This window comes from Trichomonas vaginalis, chromosome IV (genome assembly GCF_026262505.1).
Source record: "Trichomonas vaginalis G3 chromosome IV, whole genome shotgun sequence".
Taxonomy (NCBI): Eukaryota; Parabasalia; order Trichomonadida; family Trichomonadidae; genus Trichomonas; species Trichomonas vaginalis.
In genome coordinates this window covers 23,064,236-23,083,150 of record NC_067206.1, presented here as the reverse complement: position 1 = coordinate 23,083,150, position 18,915 = coordinate 23,064,236, and the positions used below count along the sequence as shown (strand labels likewise).

General features: G+C 32.6%; 6 protein-coding genes across 6 annotated transcripts, besides 2 other annotated features; 3 read left to right on the top strand and 3 right to left on the bottom strand.

Moving 5' to 3' along the window:
• Window positions 1–183: 183 nt before the first annotated feature.
• TVAGG3_0152000 (saposin family) lies at window positions 184–864 on the top strand (the record flags this gene model as incomplete). The annotated part of the gene is made up of 1 exon (XM_001301979.1): window positions 290–862. One exon carries the CDS (start codon window positions 290–292, stop codon window positions 860–862), a length of 573 nt encoding a protein of 190 aa, XP_001301980.1.
• Window positions 865–1,003: 139 nt separating this feature from the next.
• TVAGG3_0151990 (ribosomal protein L10a) lies at window positions 1,004–1,702 on the bottom strand (the record flags this gene model as incomplete). Its single annotated transcript, XM_001301978.2, has 1 exon — window positions 1,041–1,688. The coding sequence occupies one exon, from the start codon at window positions 1,686–1,688 to the stop codon at window positions 1,041–1,043; it is 648 nt and encodes a 215-aa protein (XP_001301979.1).
• A 588-nt stretch (window positions 1,703–2,290) lies between these two features.
• TVAGG3_0151980 (inositol-1-monophosphatase family) lies at window positions 2,291–3,162 on the top strand (the record flags this gene model as incomplete). The annotated part of the gene is made up of 1 exon (XM_001301977.1): window positions 2,291–3,139. One exon carries the CDS (start codon window positions 2,291–2,293, stop codon window positions 3,137–3,139), a length of 849 nt encoding a protein of 282 aa, XP_001301978.1.
• Window positions 3,163–3,306: 144 nt separating this feature from the next.
• Window positions 3,307–6,446, bottom strand: TVAGG3_0151970 (ankyrin repeat protein family; the record flags this gene model as incomplete). The annotated part of the gene is made up of 1 exon (XM_001301976.1): window positions 4,880–6,319. One exon carries the CDS (start codon window positions 6,317–6,319, stop codon window positions 4,880–4,882), a length of 1,440 nt encoding a protein of 479 aa, XP_001301977.1.
• A 137-nt stretch (window positions 6,447–6,583) lies between these two features.
• TVAGG3_0151960 (phosphoprotein phosphatase protein) lies at window positions 6,584–7,942 on the bottom strand (the record flags this gene model as incomplete). The annotated part of the gene is made up of 1 exon (XM_001301975.1): window positions 6,724–7,941. The coding sequence occupies one exon, from the start codon at window positions 7,939–7,941 to the stop codon at window positions 6,724–6,726; it is 1,218 nt and encodes a 405-aa protein (XP_001301976.1).
• Window positions 7,943–9,373: 1,431 nt separating this feature from the next.
• Window positions 9,374–9,421: a mobile genetic element.
• A 3,953-nt stretch (window positions 9,422–13,374) lies between these two features.
• TVAGG3_0151940 (protein of unknown function, DUF4106 family) lies at window positions 13,375–13,904 on the top strand (the record flags this gene model as incomplete). The annotated part of the gene is made up of 1 exon (XM_051224693.1): window positions 13,375–13,904. A coding segment is annotated over one exon (530 nt), but the record flags the coding sequence as incomplete, so codon positions are not given.
• Window positions 13,905–16,294: 2,390 nt separating this feature from the next.
• Window positions 16,295–16,800: a mobile genetic element.
• Window positions 16,801–18,915: the final 2,115 nt, after the last annotated feature.

Here is an 18,915-nt window from a genome sequence, read left to right as displayed (position 1 = left end):
TATATTAAACAGATTTTGAATGTTTTGGTTGAATATTTTGATTGATTTTTTCGAATTAAAGAATAATGTAAAATCTGTTTTACATCCAAATACTCTTTATGTGATTAATCATATTTCAAAGTAATACACTTCTAAATGAAACAATCTCAAAATATCGAATCAATTGTTCTCAAGAAAGGGAAATTCAAAGTTTGTTGTGCCATTATGAGCGTAACTGTTTCATCTCAGAGCATTTCCCATTAATCTGGCTTTTTGTTCAACCGCTCTTTTAGATAAGAAAAAATTTGACATGATGTTTTTTGTTTTATCCCACTTATCTTTCTCCGCTGGCTTTCTCTCCGAAATGAAATGCAACATGTGCTCTAATAAGGTTGAAAAGTCTAAAGCTAACTTTACCCAATTCTGGAAAGAATACGATTTCACAGAAAATTGCAAGAAATTATCACGAAATAACTTTGACACATGTATGAAAGCTGCCCCAGAAGTAATGGAAACGCTTTTCAATTCTGCTGAGCCAAAATCAGTTTGCAGAATGATAACATTATGTGACCCAGCTCCCAAACCACCAAAACTCAAAGCAAAATCTAGTGCATCAATAGCCAATTTGTACAAAGAATTTAATCCATGTCAATATTCGAAATTACTTGCAGATTATTTAAGCGGTAAAGGTTTGAAGAGTTATACAATCCCTGTCATCAAGAAATCATTTGTTGAGTTAGGAGATTCATTCCCTTCTCTAAAATCATACCTTGGTTCGGCAACAGATCAAACTATCACAGATTTTGTTTATTCTCTATTCGAAACTTCTACTCCAGCTGAATTTTCAGCCCAACTATCCATATGTACAAAGAAGGAATTATAAAAAATATATTATTTGTTATATTGCTTTATTTTTAATAATTGTTCATTATTTAGGTTTTTTGCAAATAAATTCTTTGTTTCTGTTCATGAATATGTAAAATATTTGAAAAAATATGAAATATCAGAAGTAAAAAAAGTTGAATTTCTCTAATAATCATTCTAAGATGACTTTTAATTGTTTAGTAGATACGGTGAGCCTTGCCCATTGTGGACTTGAGGACAATGGAGCCGATTGATTGCCAGCCCTTCTTAAGAAGTGTGACAACGTAGTTTGTGCAAAGTGTAAGGTTTTCGAAAACCTGGCGCTCTGTCATGTTGACGTTGCCGATTGGGATACCGAAAGCGACGGACTTCTTCAGACGGATGTTAGCTGTGCGCTTAACTTCATCAACAACCTTAGCGACTGTATCTGTCTTGATGTTTGTTGGGAACTTGTTAGCACGTGTGTAAACCTGACCAAGGACCTTGTTGACCTGACCGATAACATCTGGGGAAGCAAGGAAGAGGTGGTGGCGCTTTGTCCAGGCCTTGACAACCTTCTTCTCCTTGTTGAAGTTTGTAAGTGTTGGAAGATCGTAAGCTGGGATGTTGAGCTTCTGGGCTTCTTCGCAGTGGACCTTGTTACCAAGGACACCGATGCGAACGTTTGGACGGATGATGTGTGGGAGCTTGATGGAGCCGACGAAACGCTTATCCTTAGAAACGTTGTAGCCCTTGAGCTTGAGCTGGATATCGACTGTCTCGAGGAAGCCGCGCTTCTTTGTCTTGGCGCCCTCAAGAACGTCCTTGATAGCCTTTTGGAGTGTTTCCTGGTGAAGATGTGTCATCGGAAGAAAAGGCCATGTCAAACCGTAATAATTGAATAAATAAAAATTAAAAAGTTTGGATTTTGCTATAAAAATATTCTATTTCATTAAGATATGATATTTTCCTTGAAGAACATTCCAAATTTTTTTCAAAATTTAAAATTCAAACTAAATCTTCCTAAAATTTTTATTCATTTTTTCAAATTTCGAATTTTTTTGGAATTTTTCTCTGTAAATTTATTAAAACAAGAAGATAAAACGTCATAATTTTAATCAATTTCAATATGTGTATATTCATGAAGAGGTTTTTTCATATGTTTCCACAATAATTAGGATTCAATTTTTCCCATAATGGTCAAATTAACAAACTAACATGAAATTGGATGAGAATAGGTATATAAAAGACATATCAGATAAGTAAAAATGTTAAAAATGCTAGAGATATATCATTTTTCAAACAAATATCATATAAATCGTGCTATATCATCAACACTTATAATTTTCAAAGTCACAGATATGCCAAAATCGATCTTTTTCAAGTTGTTGATTGCCAGAAATCAATGTAATCATTTCATTACAAATACTGTAAAAAATTGAAATGTTTACATCCCGATCATTTTGTTATGACTGAAGAATTTCTGGCAAAAGCATTACCAATTATCAAGCAAATTGCGCGTGAATCAGGCGAAATCATCATCAAACACTACGAAAGTCACGATTTCACAGAAATTACAAAGACATCTGCCGCAGATATCCTTACACAAGCTGATCTAGACAGTGATAAGCATATTAGAGAAGAGTTGAAGAAACATTTCCCAGAAGCAGGCATGATTACAGAAGAAGGTGATGATATCCCACCAAAAGTTCGTGGAGAAAATGAAATCTGGTTCTGTGCAGATCCACTTGATGGAACAACAAACTTTTCATGCGGAGTACCTTACTTTTCTGTTAGCATTGGTATACTTGATTCTAATCATCGTTCAATCGGTGGCTGCATCTATGATCCAAACAGAGATGAAATGTTCTGGGCCATACGCAACCACGGAGCTTTCCTTGATACAAAAGGTCAATCAAAGCAAATTCATGTTAGACATCGTACAGAATTAGTTAATTGCTTAGTTGCTACGGGATTTTGCTCAGACCACCTTACCAATCCAGACAACAATCTCAAAGAAATCTCGTTGATACTTCCTAAAGTTCGCTGCATCAGACGTTGGGGTGGAACTTGTTTGGACATGTGCTACGTTGCTGCATCCAGATTTGACGCATATTGGGAACAAGGACCACATATTTGGGATGTGGCAGCTGCTTGGGTCATTGCCGAAGAGGCTGGAGCAATAGTTTCTGGATATGATGGAAAACCTTTCAATAACGAGTTCCTTCACCAACCAAAGCTCAATATTTTGTGTGCCCCGGTTGAAACACACGCTACTTTCTCTCAGCTTATTATGGAAGCTAGGAAAGATTTATAAAGTTATAATAAATTAGATTTTTAACTAGATATGATTAAGTATGTTTTTACTAAGATCTAGAAGTTATATACATTGGCATAAGTTTCTCCTTTCTGATAACAGTTATCTGATAAAATAGATTTTGGAAGCAAAAATTCACGCCTGTAAATATATAAAAAATTAAAATGGAAAATTCTATTGTTTTAAGGGCAGATTCTGGTCATAATTCTTCTTCGAGCTCACGAAGAAACTCAGATGAGATGAGAATTATGACTCCTCCAAAAAATTCTAAACAAATTGCAAATAGAGTTTCTCCTTCTTTAATGATTGGCAATAAGAAGGTTAATCTAACACCATTCATTATCATTCGTTTACTCATTTCGATTATCATATTAGTTATTCTTTTATTTTACATATATTCCTTCATTATTTCGTTATTTTCTCAAATTATCAAACGATGGAGATATAAGCGGGAAATAACTGATCAATACAATAGGGTTGTTGGCGAGTATGATTGCTTCAATAAAACAAACAAGGTAAAAATTAAAATAGATGTCCAAAAATGTGCAGAAGCTGAACGATATTATTATGGAAACATATCCAAAATCGATTCGGTGCTTCAAATGACCTCCAAATCTCTTGCTGAATCGCTGAATAGTTTCTTTTCCAAGCTACAAACACCCGGATTCTTTTTAATAGTAATCCTCATATCTATTCTCACGCTTACAACAACATTCATGTAAAATTTGATCTTCTCAACCAAAGATTTGGAAGATCAAGATGTCAATAAAAAAATCAAATAACAACCAATTTAACAATATACTCATCATAAATCAACTCAATTAAACCTATCAAAGGACGAATTTACAAAACTTTTAATAAGAACGTCAATTTCTTCTTTTGAACAAACAACAAACAATAGTTCTTTAAAATACAGATAATATGTGAAGACTATGAGAAGAATTTCCTTAACTCTGGAGATAATTTTAAAATTATTTCAAGAAGAAGCAATGATCAACAAGGAATTCAACAATACTTATTATAAATGACATAAATGGAATATTCTACAAAAGACAAAATTAAAACACATCGCAAATTTTTAACGAATTGCAGAAAGATCGTCAAAGAAGAATATTTACCGATGACCAGCTTTTAATCAAGGCTAAATAGGCATGTATTCAAATTATTTAACCATAAAAATGCTGTTTTAGACGTCAAAAGAAAACAAATTTACAAAAACCATTCATGCACAGCAAAACCAAATTCCAGAGCAAAAGAAATACTTGACAGTATTCCCCTGATCAAATTGAACACAAATCGAGCCAAAAACCAGAAATTTTTAAACTATTTTGACGAAAAATAGAAATCTGAGTAAGAACTCCCAGTCGCAAATTTCAATAGATTTAAGAAGAAGTTTATATAGGTCAGAAATGAATATATGATAAGAATAAAAAGAATTTAACAATAATTTTTTTTTTTAAATCTGACTTTGATACATGCTTATATATCATTTACTCAAAATCTCAATAAAAAGCAATTGCAAGACAAATTTTCTCACATTTGTCCTTTATTCAAATTTCTGATAAATCGTGTGAAGTTTCATTGAAAATTAGCCTCAAGAACCAAAATTGAAGGTCACATTATATAGGCGCAAGTTATGCATAAGTAAAAATAATTTATTTAGGTATTAAAAATACAACTAACTGTTAAAAAGATGATTTGTCGTTTGAATCAAATTGTATATTGCATAATTATATTGTTCTACAGATAATGTTTAATATCTTTATTTGCAAAGTCGAGAGCAGTTCTTCCATCATTATTCTTTGCTTCTTTAATAGCTCCAGCAGAGATAAGATGTTTAACAACTTCAAGATGTCCATCTATTGATGCAGAAATGAGTGGAGTATATTCATATTTATCCTTTGCTTCTTTATCAGCTCCAGCAGAAATAAGATATTTAACAACTTCAAGATGTCCATTTATTGATGCATAAATGAGTGGAGTATATTCACCATTACCCTTTACACGTTTATCAGCTCCAGCAGAAATAAGATATTTAACAACTTCAAGATGTCCATTTTGTGATGCACAAATGAGTGGAGTATATCCAATATTACACTTTGCTTCTTTATTAGCTCTAACAGAGATAAGATATTTAACAACTTCAAGATGTCCATTTATTGATGCATAAATGAGTGGAGTATATTCACCATTACCCTTTACACGTTTATCAGCTCCAATAGAGATAAGATATTTAACAACTTCAAGATGTCCATTTTGTGATGCATAAATGAGTGGCGTATTTCCAAAATAATCCTTTGCTTCTTTATCAGCACCAATAGAGATAAGATATTTAACAACTTCAAGATGACCATTCCATGAGGCACAAATGAGTGGAGTCAAAAGCTTAATACTCTTTGTTTCTTTATCACAGCCATATTCAATAAGAGATTTAACAAGTCTGAAATTTCCTTTTTCACATGCTATATGAAGTACATTCTTTTCATCAGCATATTTATCTTTTTTAGGAGCTATCTTCAACCAAAATCCTTCTTCACATGCTTTTGAAAACATTTTTTGATTTCCTTGAGATGAAAGTTCATCAAGGAAATTGTAGATACTTTCAAAATCACCTGATTCCTTGAGTTTTGAAATTTTTGATAAAATTTCTTCCTGATTAATTGTTTTATTGATTTGATTGGAATTACTTTCTATTTCATTGAGTTTTCCATTTAATTTGTTGTTTTTTTCATTAATTTGATTGAGTTGAGATTGAAGAGATTTTATTTCGTTGTCACTTTTTTGTTTTTGTTTTTGAATTTCGTTTAGCTCTTTTTGAAGTTTTTGGATTTTTTCTGTAGATTCAGACATTTCTTTCGCTTTTGGATCTAAAAAGTCAACAATACCTTTAAGTATTCCGAGTTTCATGTACTTTTTGATTGATTTCAGTGTTGAAATAACATCTTCAAAGTTTTGAATATAAATATTAGCATTTCGAGTACATGAATATAATTTATTTGCTTTGATAGTAGGATGTGACTGCTCAAGAAGAGCAATGAAGTCATTTGTTGTTAAATTTGAATTTTTCATGATATTTTTGATGTCTTCAATTTCAAATACATCGAAAAAATTACCTTCTTTAATGTAATCACTGATATGAGTAGCAATGTATTCATAATTCTGAATAATACCCTGACTCATCGGAATAAGAAGTTGTAACTTTACAAATTTACAAATTCATCGAAGATTTACACTTTTCCGACGTTTTATCAGGGGCGCGAAGCGACCCAAAAATGTCGGAAAAGTGTAATTCTCAGGTATATGATTATTTTTGCTTTTAATGCCGAACAGCATTTGAATCAAAAATAATCATATGTCTGAGAATTTAAAATTCTCGAAATAAAATATTAAAATGTTTTAAACAATATAAATTTGCAAGGCAATTAATTAGGAACCACCGCATTAAAAGATTTTTAAAATTATATTTTCACAAAATAACACATTCTTTGGTAAGAATTCATATTAAGTATATGATTTAATATATAGATATATTGAAAAAACAAACTCTTTTAAAAATGATTTTTTTTTAATATTCATACAAACATTCATTTTTGATCTAATTCGTTAAGTCCCGCATCTGATTTCGTCTTAGAAATTACTTTACCGTCAATTCCAGAGACAGAAGATAGCGAGAACATAGACTTCGAACCTTGGACAGGATGAAACAGAATTGTAGACTTTGCCTTCCTTCTTGTATTGGAATGCAACGTAGACGGGATTGATCGAACAATCTGGCAAGCTGGTAGTTTCGAAGTTGACATGACTTTCATATGTTTCAAGAGAGATCCTTTTTCTAGGTAAGCATTTTCACGAGGAATAGGTGTGATTGGTGGCAAAGAGAATGTCTGTATGTTTCCATCGTTGGCAATGAATACTAAACCACAGCGATTATCAACATCTGCATCATAAGCAGAGCTGGAGAAGATTGTAAGACCTTTATCACCAAATAATCGCTCTATACCTAATTTGACGCATTGGTGAGCTCTAAGAAGTTTTGTAAAGTTAAATCTTTTGAGAAAATCGTCGATTGCGAGATGGCCAAATAAGGCACCATCACCTCTAGCGGATTCCTCAAACCACATTGTGCTTTCGTTCGGATCGGACCAAAGAATGTCTTTGAGAACTTGAGAATCACAGAAATTAATGGGCCTTTTAACAGAAGAAATCTGTGTGAGGTCACGTAATGCTGATGATATGCCGCCATGAACACAAAAATATGTTCCATTGATGATGGCCGCAAAAGGCAAACAATCGAAGACCTTATTAAAACGTTCCCATAGAGGTTCTATGCCGTAAATATCAAGAACTTGTGATTTAAAGCCATACATATCGTTAATATTTCGGAATTCATGATTTCCACGGATGAGATAAATATTTGATGGGAAAAGAATGACGAGGCAGAATAAGAGCATAACTACTTCGACAGAGTATGGTCCTCTGTCAACGTAGTCACCTAAAAAGAGGAATTTTGTTCTTGGCGGAAGATCAGCCAAAACTAGAATTCTGATTAAATCGTAGATATTCCCGTGGAGATCTCCAACAACATAGATTGGAGTCGTAAGCTCCATTATCGCAGGTTGATTGAGTAAATAGGGTTTAACGTAGTCACATAATTGTTCACATTCGTCAGCCGTAAACGTTGGGATGGCAATTGAAACACCGATTTGATTGACATCAGATGGCTTAACTTGGAGGCATGTAGTGAAATAGCCAAAAAGTTTTTTAGCAAAAGCTTGAGCGTTCGGATCTCCTCCAAGATTCATTGATCAAATACAAAAATTTTTTTTGTTGAAGAAAAAAACTTATTTGGCTATATTTAAATCTTATTACTAAACACTAAAATGAACAAAAATTTCATTATGATCCCCAAATATTCAGATTGAAATGCTAACAAAATTTAGAGGTAGGGCAACGATAGGTCAAAAAGGCTTCTCTGATAGATTTCCTTGCCTTTTGGATATGCTATAATATATAGCCTAGCATGATAGGATATGATGTCAAAAGTTAGAACATAACTTAGGATCTTGAGAAAAATGAAAAACAAAAATTACATAAAAAAAGAAAAATTTTATCTAATTTGTTTTTTTGGACCGAATAAGTAATTTTATTGAATTTCAATACGACACATAGATTTTATTATTAGTAATAAATATAATGGTTTACTATTAACAAGGAACCTAAACTAATGAAAATTTGATTTCAAATATTGTATATGATTATCATAGATTACCAAAATATATTGCTATTTATGAGGATATAATATTGATTATTAGTAAATCGTATAAATTTAATAAATATACCATGAATATTGAATGAATTTCTTGATTCATAGGGGTAAAACGCGCTTTTATATGATTTAGACAGAGAATTTATGAGATGTAAATAACACAATAAAGGTTTATATTGAATATTTTCTAAAAATAAATCGAAATTATAAAAAACAATACATTTATTCATTGAAACTACTTGGACAAATATGAAACAAGCATTCAGGCAATACTTTTGAGACTTCAACGCATCTGATAATTTTTATATAACTTCACCTCTTATGCTTAGAGTGGAGGTATTGAGATCGTATAAGTATAGATGAGCTCACATTCAGATATGATGTGTGAACTTCTGTTTTCACTGCAATTTTGAATCAGAATAAACTCAAAACAAGAATAAAATGATATACTCACTCTCTAAATGTGTTCGAGATTTAAAGTTGTATGAATAAAACGATTCATCTTTCGAAGCCTCCCATTTAATGAGAGACTTCGAAAGATGAATGTATTCATGTAGATGAAATACTATATATGACCATGTGTGATACTAAAGATATCAAAATGTTCATTTTTAAGTGCAATAGAAGGGTTATCTCTCGTAAAATCTCAATTTAAGGAAGATTTAGAAAGAACTCCTTTCCTAAGTAGATAGTGTGTGGTTTCTGTCTTTTGGTTGATCAGGAACTATGAAATTAAGTCGGACAGAAAGAAGTTCTTTCCAAAACAGACTCCAAATGAGTTGTTCGAAAAGAACTTCCTTCTGTATATGGATAATTGTAGTTACCGCACTGAAGTATGTGATTGTGATGATGGAGTTCTCGATAAATCTAAAATCGGATTAAGATTAATTGAAAACTCAAGTAATTCTTTGAAATCTTGTGTTGTCTGGCACTATAATAACCAAAGAATGAGAATATTATGTTGAATGATGAGTACGTGTGCTCGGCATTCGCCGAGCGAATTGAGTTTAACGTACTATGAAAAGTGACAAATTTGGGCTTTTTTTCCTAGGGTTATGATCTCTTCCTTTCTGCTCAATACGACAGAAATGAAAGAATGAATTTGTACTCCCTAATTGATTACTACAATCTGTATCTATCTTTAACATAGAATTAGCTGCATTGTGATTTATACTCCAGAATTATTCAATTTAAGATCAACCTCGTAAATTTTAATCATATTGCACCAATACTCCTACGTTGAGATAAGAACATGATTATACATACCAAAGCCCCATATTAAAAATCAAAATTTAGCACCTCCATTATGCAACCACATTATTCGTCGCAAATAAGTATATTTACGCATATTATGATGCATATTCACACAACTCGTATACATGAAAAGTTATTAAAATCAGACAAAATTATTGCAATAAGGAAAAAAAAACAACTTTATTATATATGTTAGTAATGAATTACAAATATTTCTACAAAGAATGCTCAATACTTCATATAATCTTCGAATATTTCTTATTACAAGTTAATACATTTTGACTCGAACATGATAAACAAAAGCTGACACGCTGATTACTACATTTATGAAAATATAGTACGTTTCCATTCATCTGTTTACTTGTTTTTGTTGGAATAAAATCATTTTTTTTTTCTTTCATGAAATAAGAATTTTGCTGCGAAAGCAATATCTCTAACAATAATTAATACATTACGTCAACTCTGGAATGAGTATTTATCAAATATGATATCAAAATCAAAAATTAGTTGTTTTTTATGAGTAAAAACGATGTAAATTGATTATTTGACTAATTATCAAATACTTTGATTTTCCAAATTTTTTTCGAAATTGATTTTTTCATGTGAAAATTCAAATTGTTTAATTTCATTTTTGAAATTTTGAATTTTTTTTGGAATTTTGAGTTGATCAATTCAGCAGAATTGATAATGCTATTGCTTTAGGGCATACCACAAGGTGATGAATAAAAGGTGAACATTAACAAATTATTTTAAATCACAAATATCATCCTCATCAACTTTAATTCTAAAAAGAACTGTACTGAATTATGAAAATGCATGATTTACATTATTAAAATCTTTGAATGAAAATAGTACAAGATAAGTTTTTATTCATTTTTAATTAGATTTAAACGAAAAACTACTCCATATTAAAATTTAAGTCGAGAAATCGTATTTTGTTCTTATTTGTTAGCATTTTGTAGACATTCTAATCTTGAATTAATTTGTTACATGATATTATTAACAAATTTAACTGAAAAAATATGTTAATATGGAATAAACCATGATTATATAAGCTATCAATGCTATATATACATATGTAAAAGATTCATATTAACTCAATTAACAAAAATGATAGATTTTCATAAAGGCTCAATCTAGGTTCGTCCGAAAATTTTGATTTTTATATAGAAGACATAGTTTCATATACATAATTAAATTTTCAAACAAATTTGATCATACCATTTATTAAGCAGGATAGTATATTAATTACTATCAGTATAAAAATATAAAAATGATTATATTTAATTATTGCATAATTTAGTCAAAGTGTTATAAGCCTCAAGTGATCGTTATCACCTTCAATGCACATATACTTTATTGATTCATAGATATTTAATCTATGTTTGACATGTTGTTGTCGTCATTCGTTTTGTTCCCATTCTTCCTAAGTTAGAATTAGAGAATACACCATCCACATCATCTAATTTGGTCCTCAGCGATAGATTGGTTCATTTTGGAGGAGTCCCATCAGACAGTTTTCGAGCACCAAATATCAAATTTTAATGTATACAAATCTTTAGTGATTTATCTCTTTTATGATGAGTAAAAGGTTTCTGCTCATCAACATTTGATTTCCGACATATATGATTTCTAATTGCAATTATTTACTTTCTTTTTATAATCTAACTCTGTGACTCATACCATAAATTAATTATTGGAAAGTGTCAATATGTTTGGCACAACGCATGGCGGAAGATACCAAACCATGCAGGGAATATGATACGTTTAAGATCTCCGAACTTTTTTTCCAAAAATTTTCTATCGTTGCCCTACCTCTCAAAATTTCGATAGTCTAAAACAAATTCTTATCATTTATTGTCAATTCTTTACACTAAGGGTTTCGTTTTGCTAAAATTGTCACTTTTATAGCATATTTGTTTTTGGATGTTTTGCGAAACCAAAAAAAAAACTATGATATACAATGTGTGTGTAAAGAAAATACTTTATTTACTAGTTAAAAAATCATTTGGTATTGATCAAGTTATTTTTTCTGGATAAGATATTATATGGATAATTGGATAGAAAATACAATTATATAATCTTGTACCTGGTTTAATTAAGCTAATTGTCATCAGAAACTTGTAATTTTTATGAATTTCAGATTTTCTTTTCATTACTGCTTTTCTTAATAGGTCAAGTTCTTATTTACGTTATAAAGTATGATATTTACAAATATCAAGTTATCATGTTTTTTGAGAAATTATGAGAAACAAACAAAAATGAAAAAGATAGGAATAGCAATGAATAGTGATGTGGGTATAGAAAATGTAAGAGAGATGAATGCAAAGCAATCAGTATTTAGGACATTGACCATAGATTTCGAAAAAAAAATGCTGCATATTGAGCGAAAACTATGATTATATTATAAGGCTGTCATTTAAAGCATAATGAAACTATTCCCTTTTCATTTTAATCGAATAAGATAGTAAAGATTTTTGAATTAGCTAGAAACTGATGAGATGTTTTCACAAATCAGATTTTTAATCTCTATAATGCATAATTCACTCAATATCTCAATTTTGATATTGCGAGATATTTTTGCTATCGGTTTCGCAATTTTGACACAATAGCAAGAGGGTTCTATAAGCATTATTATCAACGTAGAATCTGAATATCATATCAGAAAATGTCGCAAATCCGACATTTACCTGACCAAATAGCAAAAATAATTGAATACTTTTCGCAAAAACTTTAAAAATCGATAAAAATATGAAATATAGATATTAAAGAGACTTTTTATATAATATTCATAAAGATTTTCCAAAAATATGATACCGCAAAATTAAAAAAGTGACGTCTTGAGTGGAGTCAAAGGTCGAAATTGCTAGCTAAATGTTTTTTAGCGAAATTGCATATTGTACGTTTTTTTCGCAAAACGAAACTCTTATTTACACTGTATATTGGCATGAATTGTGAGACCTTCAATTTTTTTCTGAACTTTTTATATTTCTTCGGCTAAATTTTTATGTTTCAATATGCTCACAATTCTTATATAATTTGCTCTTATTTCTTGTTATCCATTAATTGTGAGAAATATCTAAAAATTGAACAACCGATTATTTGATATGTAACCAACAACATTTCTCGTACGAAAAATAATCAAATTCAAAAATAATGCTTTCAAAATTACGAAGCAATTGAATTTTATTAAAAGTTGATAGGAATGAGAGTAATAAGTTTTTAAAATGGTCTTTCTCTATTTACAAAATTAAAAGTGACAAATAATCAAAATTTTGAAAATTACCACTTCATAGGAATGAAAAATTCAAGCCATAAAAAAAAAAAAAAAAAAAAAAGGTATTGGGGCTTCCAGGGGCTGCGCCCCTTCTAGCCCTGAAGATGTTTAGTATAAATGAAGTTTTTATTCGGAGGGCTTCCAGGCGCGTTGCGCCCTCTAGCCCATAAAAAATTTTTGAGAGTCGTCGCCGTTGACTTTTTTGTATAGCACTCAAAATAGTATAACTTTGTCCGGACAAGTAAGGGTCTATCGTCGCTACAGGAAAAGTTACAGGCGTTCCAAGGAAGTATACTTTGAGAAGCCTTTTCTCCCTTATAGAATGAGATAGGACGGTTATTTTACAAAACTGACAACAGTTTGACCGAGTAGTTTTTTGTGCTGAACAAAAAGTGTCATATAAACATCTGTCAAAAACCGCTTTTTACTTCACTTAAAATGCCACGTAAGCTACGTAAGAATATACGTAAGAGGAAGAGAGCATTGAAACATCCAATAGTAAAACTGACACCACAACAACAGTTGCAACAACAAATGATGAATGACCCCACTATGTTGCAACAAATGTCAAGCAATCCTATGCTTTTAAACCGAGTTTTTGGTGCACAGAGTGGAGGTTTAAGAGCGGCACTTTTAGCGAAAATGGCAGGCTATGGTGGAGCTGCAGACGGAACAGCCTATAACCCTCAAAGTCAAATGAATTTGAGTTCACTCAAAAATCAAATATCAGATGTCAAAAAGTCAAACATAGACATACAGAAACAAATAAGTGAAAACGAAAAGAAACTAGAATATGACAGACACACAAAGAAACTCAATGAGTTAAACGTAGAGAAAAAGAAGAAAGAAGAACAACTGAAAGAACTAAGTACAGAGGAATATGCGAAAAAAGTGTCAGAAAAAGCAGCAGAAGTAGCAAAAATGGAACAAGATGTTGTAAATTTGAAAAACCATACTACTCAATATAAAGTACTGAAAGATGAAGAGATAAAACAAAAAGCCATGAAGACATATATGGATAGCGATGAGTATAAAAAAGAAGTTGAAGCAAATGTAAAGGCAGAAAAACTTTTACAGTTGCAAAACCAAACCGTACAGTATGAAAACTTAGCACAAGAAAGTAAAAATAACGACGCAGCCATGCAAAAGGCAATGAAAAGCACAGAATATATAAAAGCTAACAATGACTGGTTAGATGCCCAAGCCAACGCTAAAGCAGCCCAACTTATAGGGTCAATAAGGACAAAAATACAAGCGGATGAAGACAGTTCAAATGAAGCTTTAATGAATGCTGACTTTAAGAACGCCTTCGAAGCTCTTCATAGTAAGGTGAAACTAGTGAACGACTTCTCATCTGGAAAGAAACTGAAGTCTGAAGGTTTCGACAAAGAGTTAAGAGAAGTAGCACAAAATATGACGAAAATAACAGATGCAGCAACGAGACAGGCAGTTCAAAGTGCCTATGACGCCGTTAGAGCAACTGTTGTGGAAAGTCAAGAAAAAGAGTTACAACAGACCAAAACAGACCTAGTAAATGCTTTCTTAAAAACGAAAAGTCAGGTAGGACATTATGCTGCAGATGGAACATATGTGCCAGCTGGTGGAACTTATAAACCAGCTGGTGGAACTTATATACTAGCTAGTGGAATTTATATACCACCAAACCCTCCAAGAGAAGCACCTGCACCAGGACTACCTAAAACATTTACATCGTCACATGGACATAGACACAGGCATGCACCAAAACCAGCACAACAACCAACACAACAACCAACACAACAACAACAACCAGCACAACAACCACCTCCACAACCAGCACAACAACCAACACAACAACCAACACAACCAAAACCAACAGTTCAAAACCCTGCACCTGCACCACCTCCACAACCAGCACCACAACCAACAGTTCAAAACACTGCACCTGCACCACCTCCACAACCAACAGTTCAAAATCCAGCACAGCAACAACAAACAGAGCAAGGACATAAAAGAAGTAAAGAAAAAGGAAACCAAGAATTCTTAAAAATGCTAAAGGAAGACTATGGTTACTCAGATACTATTGACTTTAGTGACAGATATAAAGAAGCTATTAAAAAGTTCAAGGAAGGAAATATTGACCCGAACCTATTTAGCTTTATGGCTCAGCATAAAATCGGATATAATTTCAAACCTGGAAAATACAAGCTCGCTAAGGGATATGATTTAATAGCATATCATCCAAATGACATGACTGAATTTACTCCGAGATATTTGGTGTCAGAGCTAAATGACAATTCAACTATCTTCATGAAACGCATAAAAAATAGAGACGGAACGAAAGAAGAAAGGGTTATGAATGCGGATGACTTAAATAGGGAACTTGTTGAAAACGGTCTCGGAATATATGAAATGCCAGCAGATGAGGTACAAGAAACTCCACAGGAAGAAGTTCAGATACAACCAGACATGGAAGAAATAGTTCAGCAACAACAGCTAGAAGAGCCTGAAGGAAACGAACAAGTCCCTCCTTTGGAAACTAACTTCACAGAACTAGATGAAGATTTGGAACAGCCGAAAAATCTTGACCCTCAACAAGAGTATGCGGAGAATATGGAATCTTTCCAAGAGTCTAAGAAAAATTCGGCTGACATAGTAGAAGAATATCGAAAAATGTTCGCCGACATACAAAAGACTCCAACATCAGATGAAAATATTCAGCATAGAATGGAAGAACTGAAAGAAAATGTACACAAATACAATAACCCTTTTTACTTACGACCATATAACGTTCAATCTTTTGCTGAACTCGGTGAAAATAAAAGGTTAAATTTCAACAAAACATATAGAAATGAAACATTGTTTAAAGTTCATTCAGAACCTAACCAAGATGGAAACAAACCTACTTTTGTTTCTGCAGACTATGGAACTACAATGAGATGGGGTCATAAAGCTAACCCGGATAGGTGGTTCATAAACTTACAACCACAATTCCAAGAAGTTGTAGACGCAATGGAAGTCAATGGTGAACCAGATATAGCTGGTATTTTCAGCGCGGCTTTAATGCCATTGAAAGATATGAAACATGCAGATATTTTGGACCAGTATGAAATGAACATGGCTGATGGAAATATAACACTGACGTTCTAAAACATTTATCTCAAAGAACTACACAGAACCATAGAGATGGTATATTTGGTGAAGAGTTTAGAAAGAAAGTTAGGGAGACAGAAGGAAGAGAACCTATTGTACATGACCTTGCAAACGAAAGTTTGCAAAATGTCATAAAAACTTACTTTGCAGACAATGAACGAGAAGGGATGAATATTTAAGAAAACTCAAATGGACAGTACCAAATGAAATGTTAGTATTGAAAAACATGTTCCTTGACAAAATAAAACCAACTACAGAAATAAATGACGCAAGACTGAAACATTGGGTAAAAGCTTTCCCATTCACAAAAGATATAATTGGTAACATGGAAAGAAAACCAGAATGGCTACAAAAACATATATTTGGAAACGAGCTTATTCCATATGGACAAGCTCTGTTTGAAGAGCTTGAACCGGAAACTCAGGAAAGAGTCATGCAAACAATACGCGAAGACTCAAATACAAACTATGACAAACTCTTTCTAGGATATAGGTTACCTGAGATGGCGACCAGAGCCCAAAGGCAAAAAGGACATGGGAAATTTACAACATACTAGGTGAACATGAGGCAAAGATGCAACAACTTGAAGCAGAGGGCAAGTTACCAAAAGCGACACCAAAGAAGAAGAGAAGAGTAGAACAAAGTGAAAGTAGTGAAGAAGTAATTCATCTAGTGAAAGTAGTGGCAATGAAGGAAAAAGAAGAGTTAAAAACTCAGCCAGGAAGAAAGTAAAGCTTGGTCCACGTGGGTTCTATTATGACACATAAATCCAACTATTCTATATTTTTACCCATATGAAATGTACGCCGCTCAGAATATAACGCCAACAGTTTTGGATGCCATGAATGGAAATGTTTCCGAATGGTATAACGAATGCGACAATGCCATTAGAAGGTCAGAAATAGTTCCTGGAACTTACGAATATACAACTGCTGTTTCTTATGGAAATGTAGGTGAGTTTGGAGAAGGTTCTTCAACAACAGTAGATATTGCTTGCGACAGGTTTCATATAATTTCTATTGACAACTCTTTCTTATACGTGGAACAAGACATTGAAATAAAACCTTCTGCAAGTTGTCTGACAAGAAAGGTTGCAATGGAATTTTCTATGTCGGATACCAATATGCTCCAGAAGTTTTCATGGGATATAAGATATATTCTAACTCTGACTTAGTTCAAACAGTAACATGGGCAAACTATGAATGGTTCGCTTTGAGAAACTCAGTACAACCACAAGCTAGAGAACAAACAGACCAGTATGCAACTATTGAGAAAATAAGAAGACTTGACCCTAACGTTCCAGGAGTTTATGTTAACCTTTCTGGTTCAATGGAAATGCTGTCACTAAAGTAAAACTGAACTTAGAGTTCCTTTGTCATCTTTTCCTCATCTTCAGGTTTTTAAGATACTTGCCAAACTGGGCAGGAAAAATTTCTATTGAACTTACTCCAAGCAAAAATAACTTAGTCATTGCACCAACACAAGACCCATTCACTCTTACAGAAGTAGTGGGAACAAATAAAACGTCATTCGCCGACTTTTGCAAAAACAAAGTTGACTTAGACTTTGGTTTCTCAAACCTCAACACTGAAGTAATATTATTTCAATGCTGCTGGAACTGCTTGGGACCCAGTTAAGTTCATGCGAAAAATTTGAATGCAAGAGAAATAGAAAGCAGACTTGCCGTTTATATGTTGGACCCAGATATTTCAAATGCTTTAGCTGCCAAATATATTGCAGTTCCACTTATGTTCCCTATAACCAAATATCTGTCAAAGACTTTGCAGGTGAAGTTGGAAACCAAAGTGCTGACCCCAGGTGCAAGAACAGATATTGCTTTAACAACTGCAATGAAACATGCAGATACTATGTTTGTACTGTTCAGACGAACTATAAATGACTATTCTTGTTTCTACAACCCCGGTATTAAATATCATATAAACATAGATGGCAAATATTATCCAAGAAGAATATTCTACAGTTGAGGATATGAGGTCATACAACTTGACATTAGATGCTATGAACTTTAACAACTTCACACAACAACCATTAACCCTGAAATGCAAAGTTCTATTATGCATATGTGAAAGTATGGACTCATACAGGAGGTCAAAAAACTCAATATACAAATGGAGACCGTTCAAACTTTTGGCTTGGCATTCCATTTGCTGACTCAGAAGACTTTATGGGTGGTATTTCAACTGTTGGTAAGTTCAAATACAATATACTGGTGACAGAGACGGTCCAGATGAATTGAAAGCAAAGAAGTTTACAAAACCAATAGCACTTTTCACGGAAGATGCTCTTTTGAAGATTCGTTCGATGAAACCTGCTGGGGCTCCTCAGATTGGCATAACGACAGCTTCCATCGAGCAGATTTTGGCAGCAGGTCAGTAAAGTTGTTCTTGAACTGACTTCTCTCCGTCAAATATTGACAGTACGCCAGTTTTGACATAATATTGTATTATAATTACCTTTAGAAATATCTGTAAGTTTTGAAGTTATATTTTTGTCTGCTTCAAGAACTTTCACCATTTCAGTTATACCAACTTTCTTTGCTTTATGAAAATATTTTGGTTCAGCAAAGACTGCTATTCTATAACATTTACCATTGTTTGTATAAAGAACTATTCTGTCAATGTATTTGTATTGTTTGTGTGTGTAAACTTTGTTCTGCTTCAATTCGAAGAGATACTCAAATACGTCCATCTTTTTATTCTAAGTAAAATGTCATTTCCGAAAAATAGAAGCGTAAGTGTTTCAAAAGGTTTAATGGCGGTGGCAGATGTGAAGTTAATTCACCAACTCAAACAAACAGTCAAAGTGTTATTTGTCAATGTCAAAGAA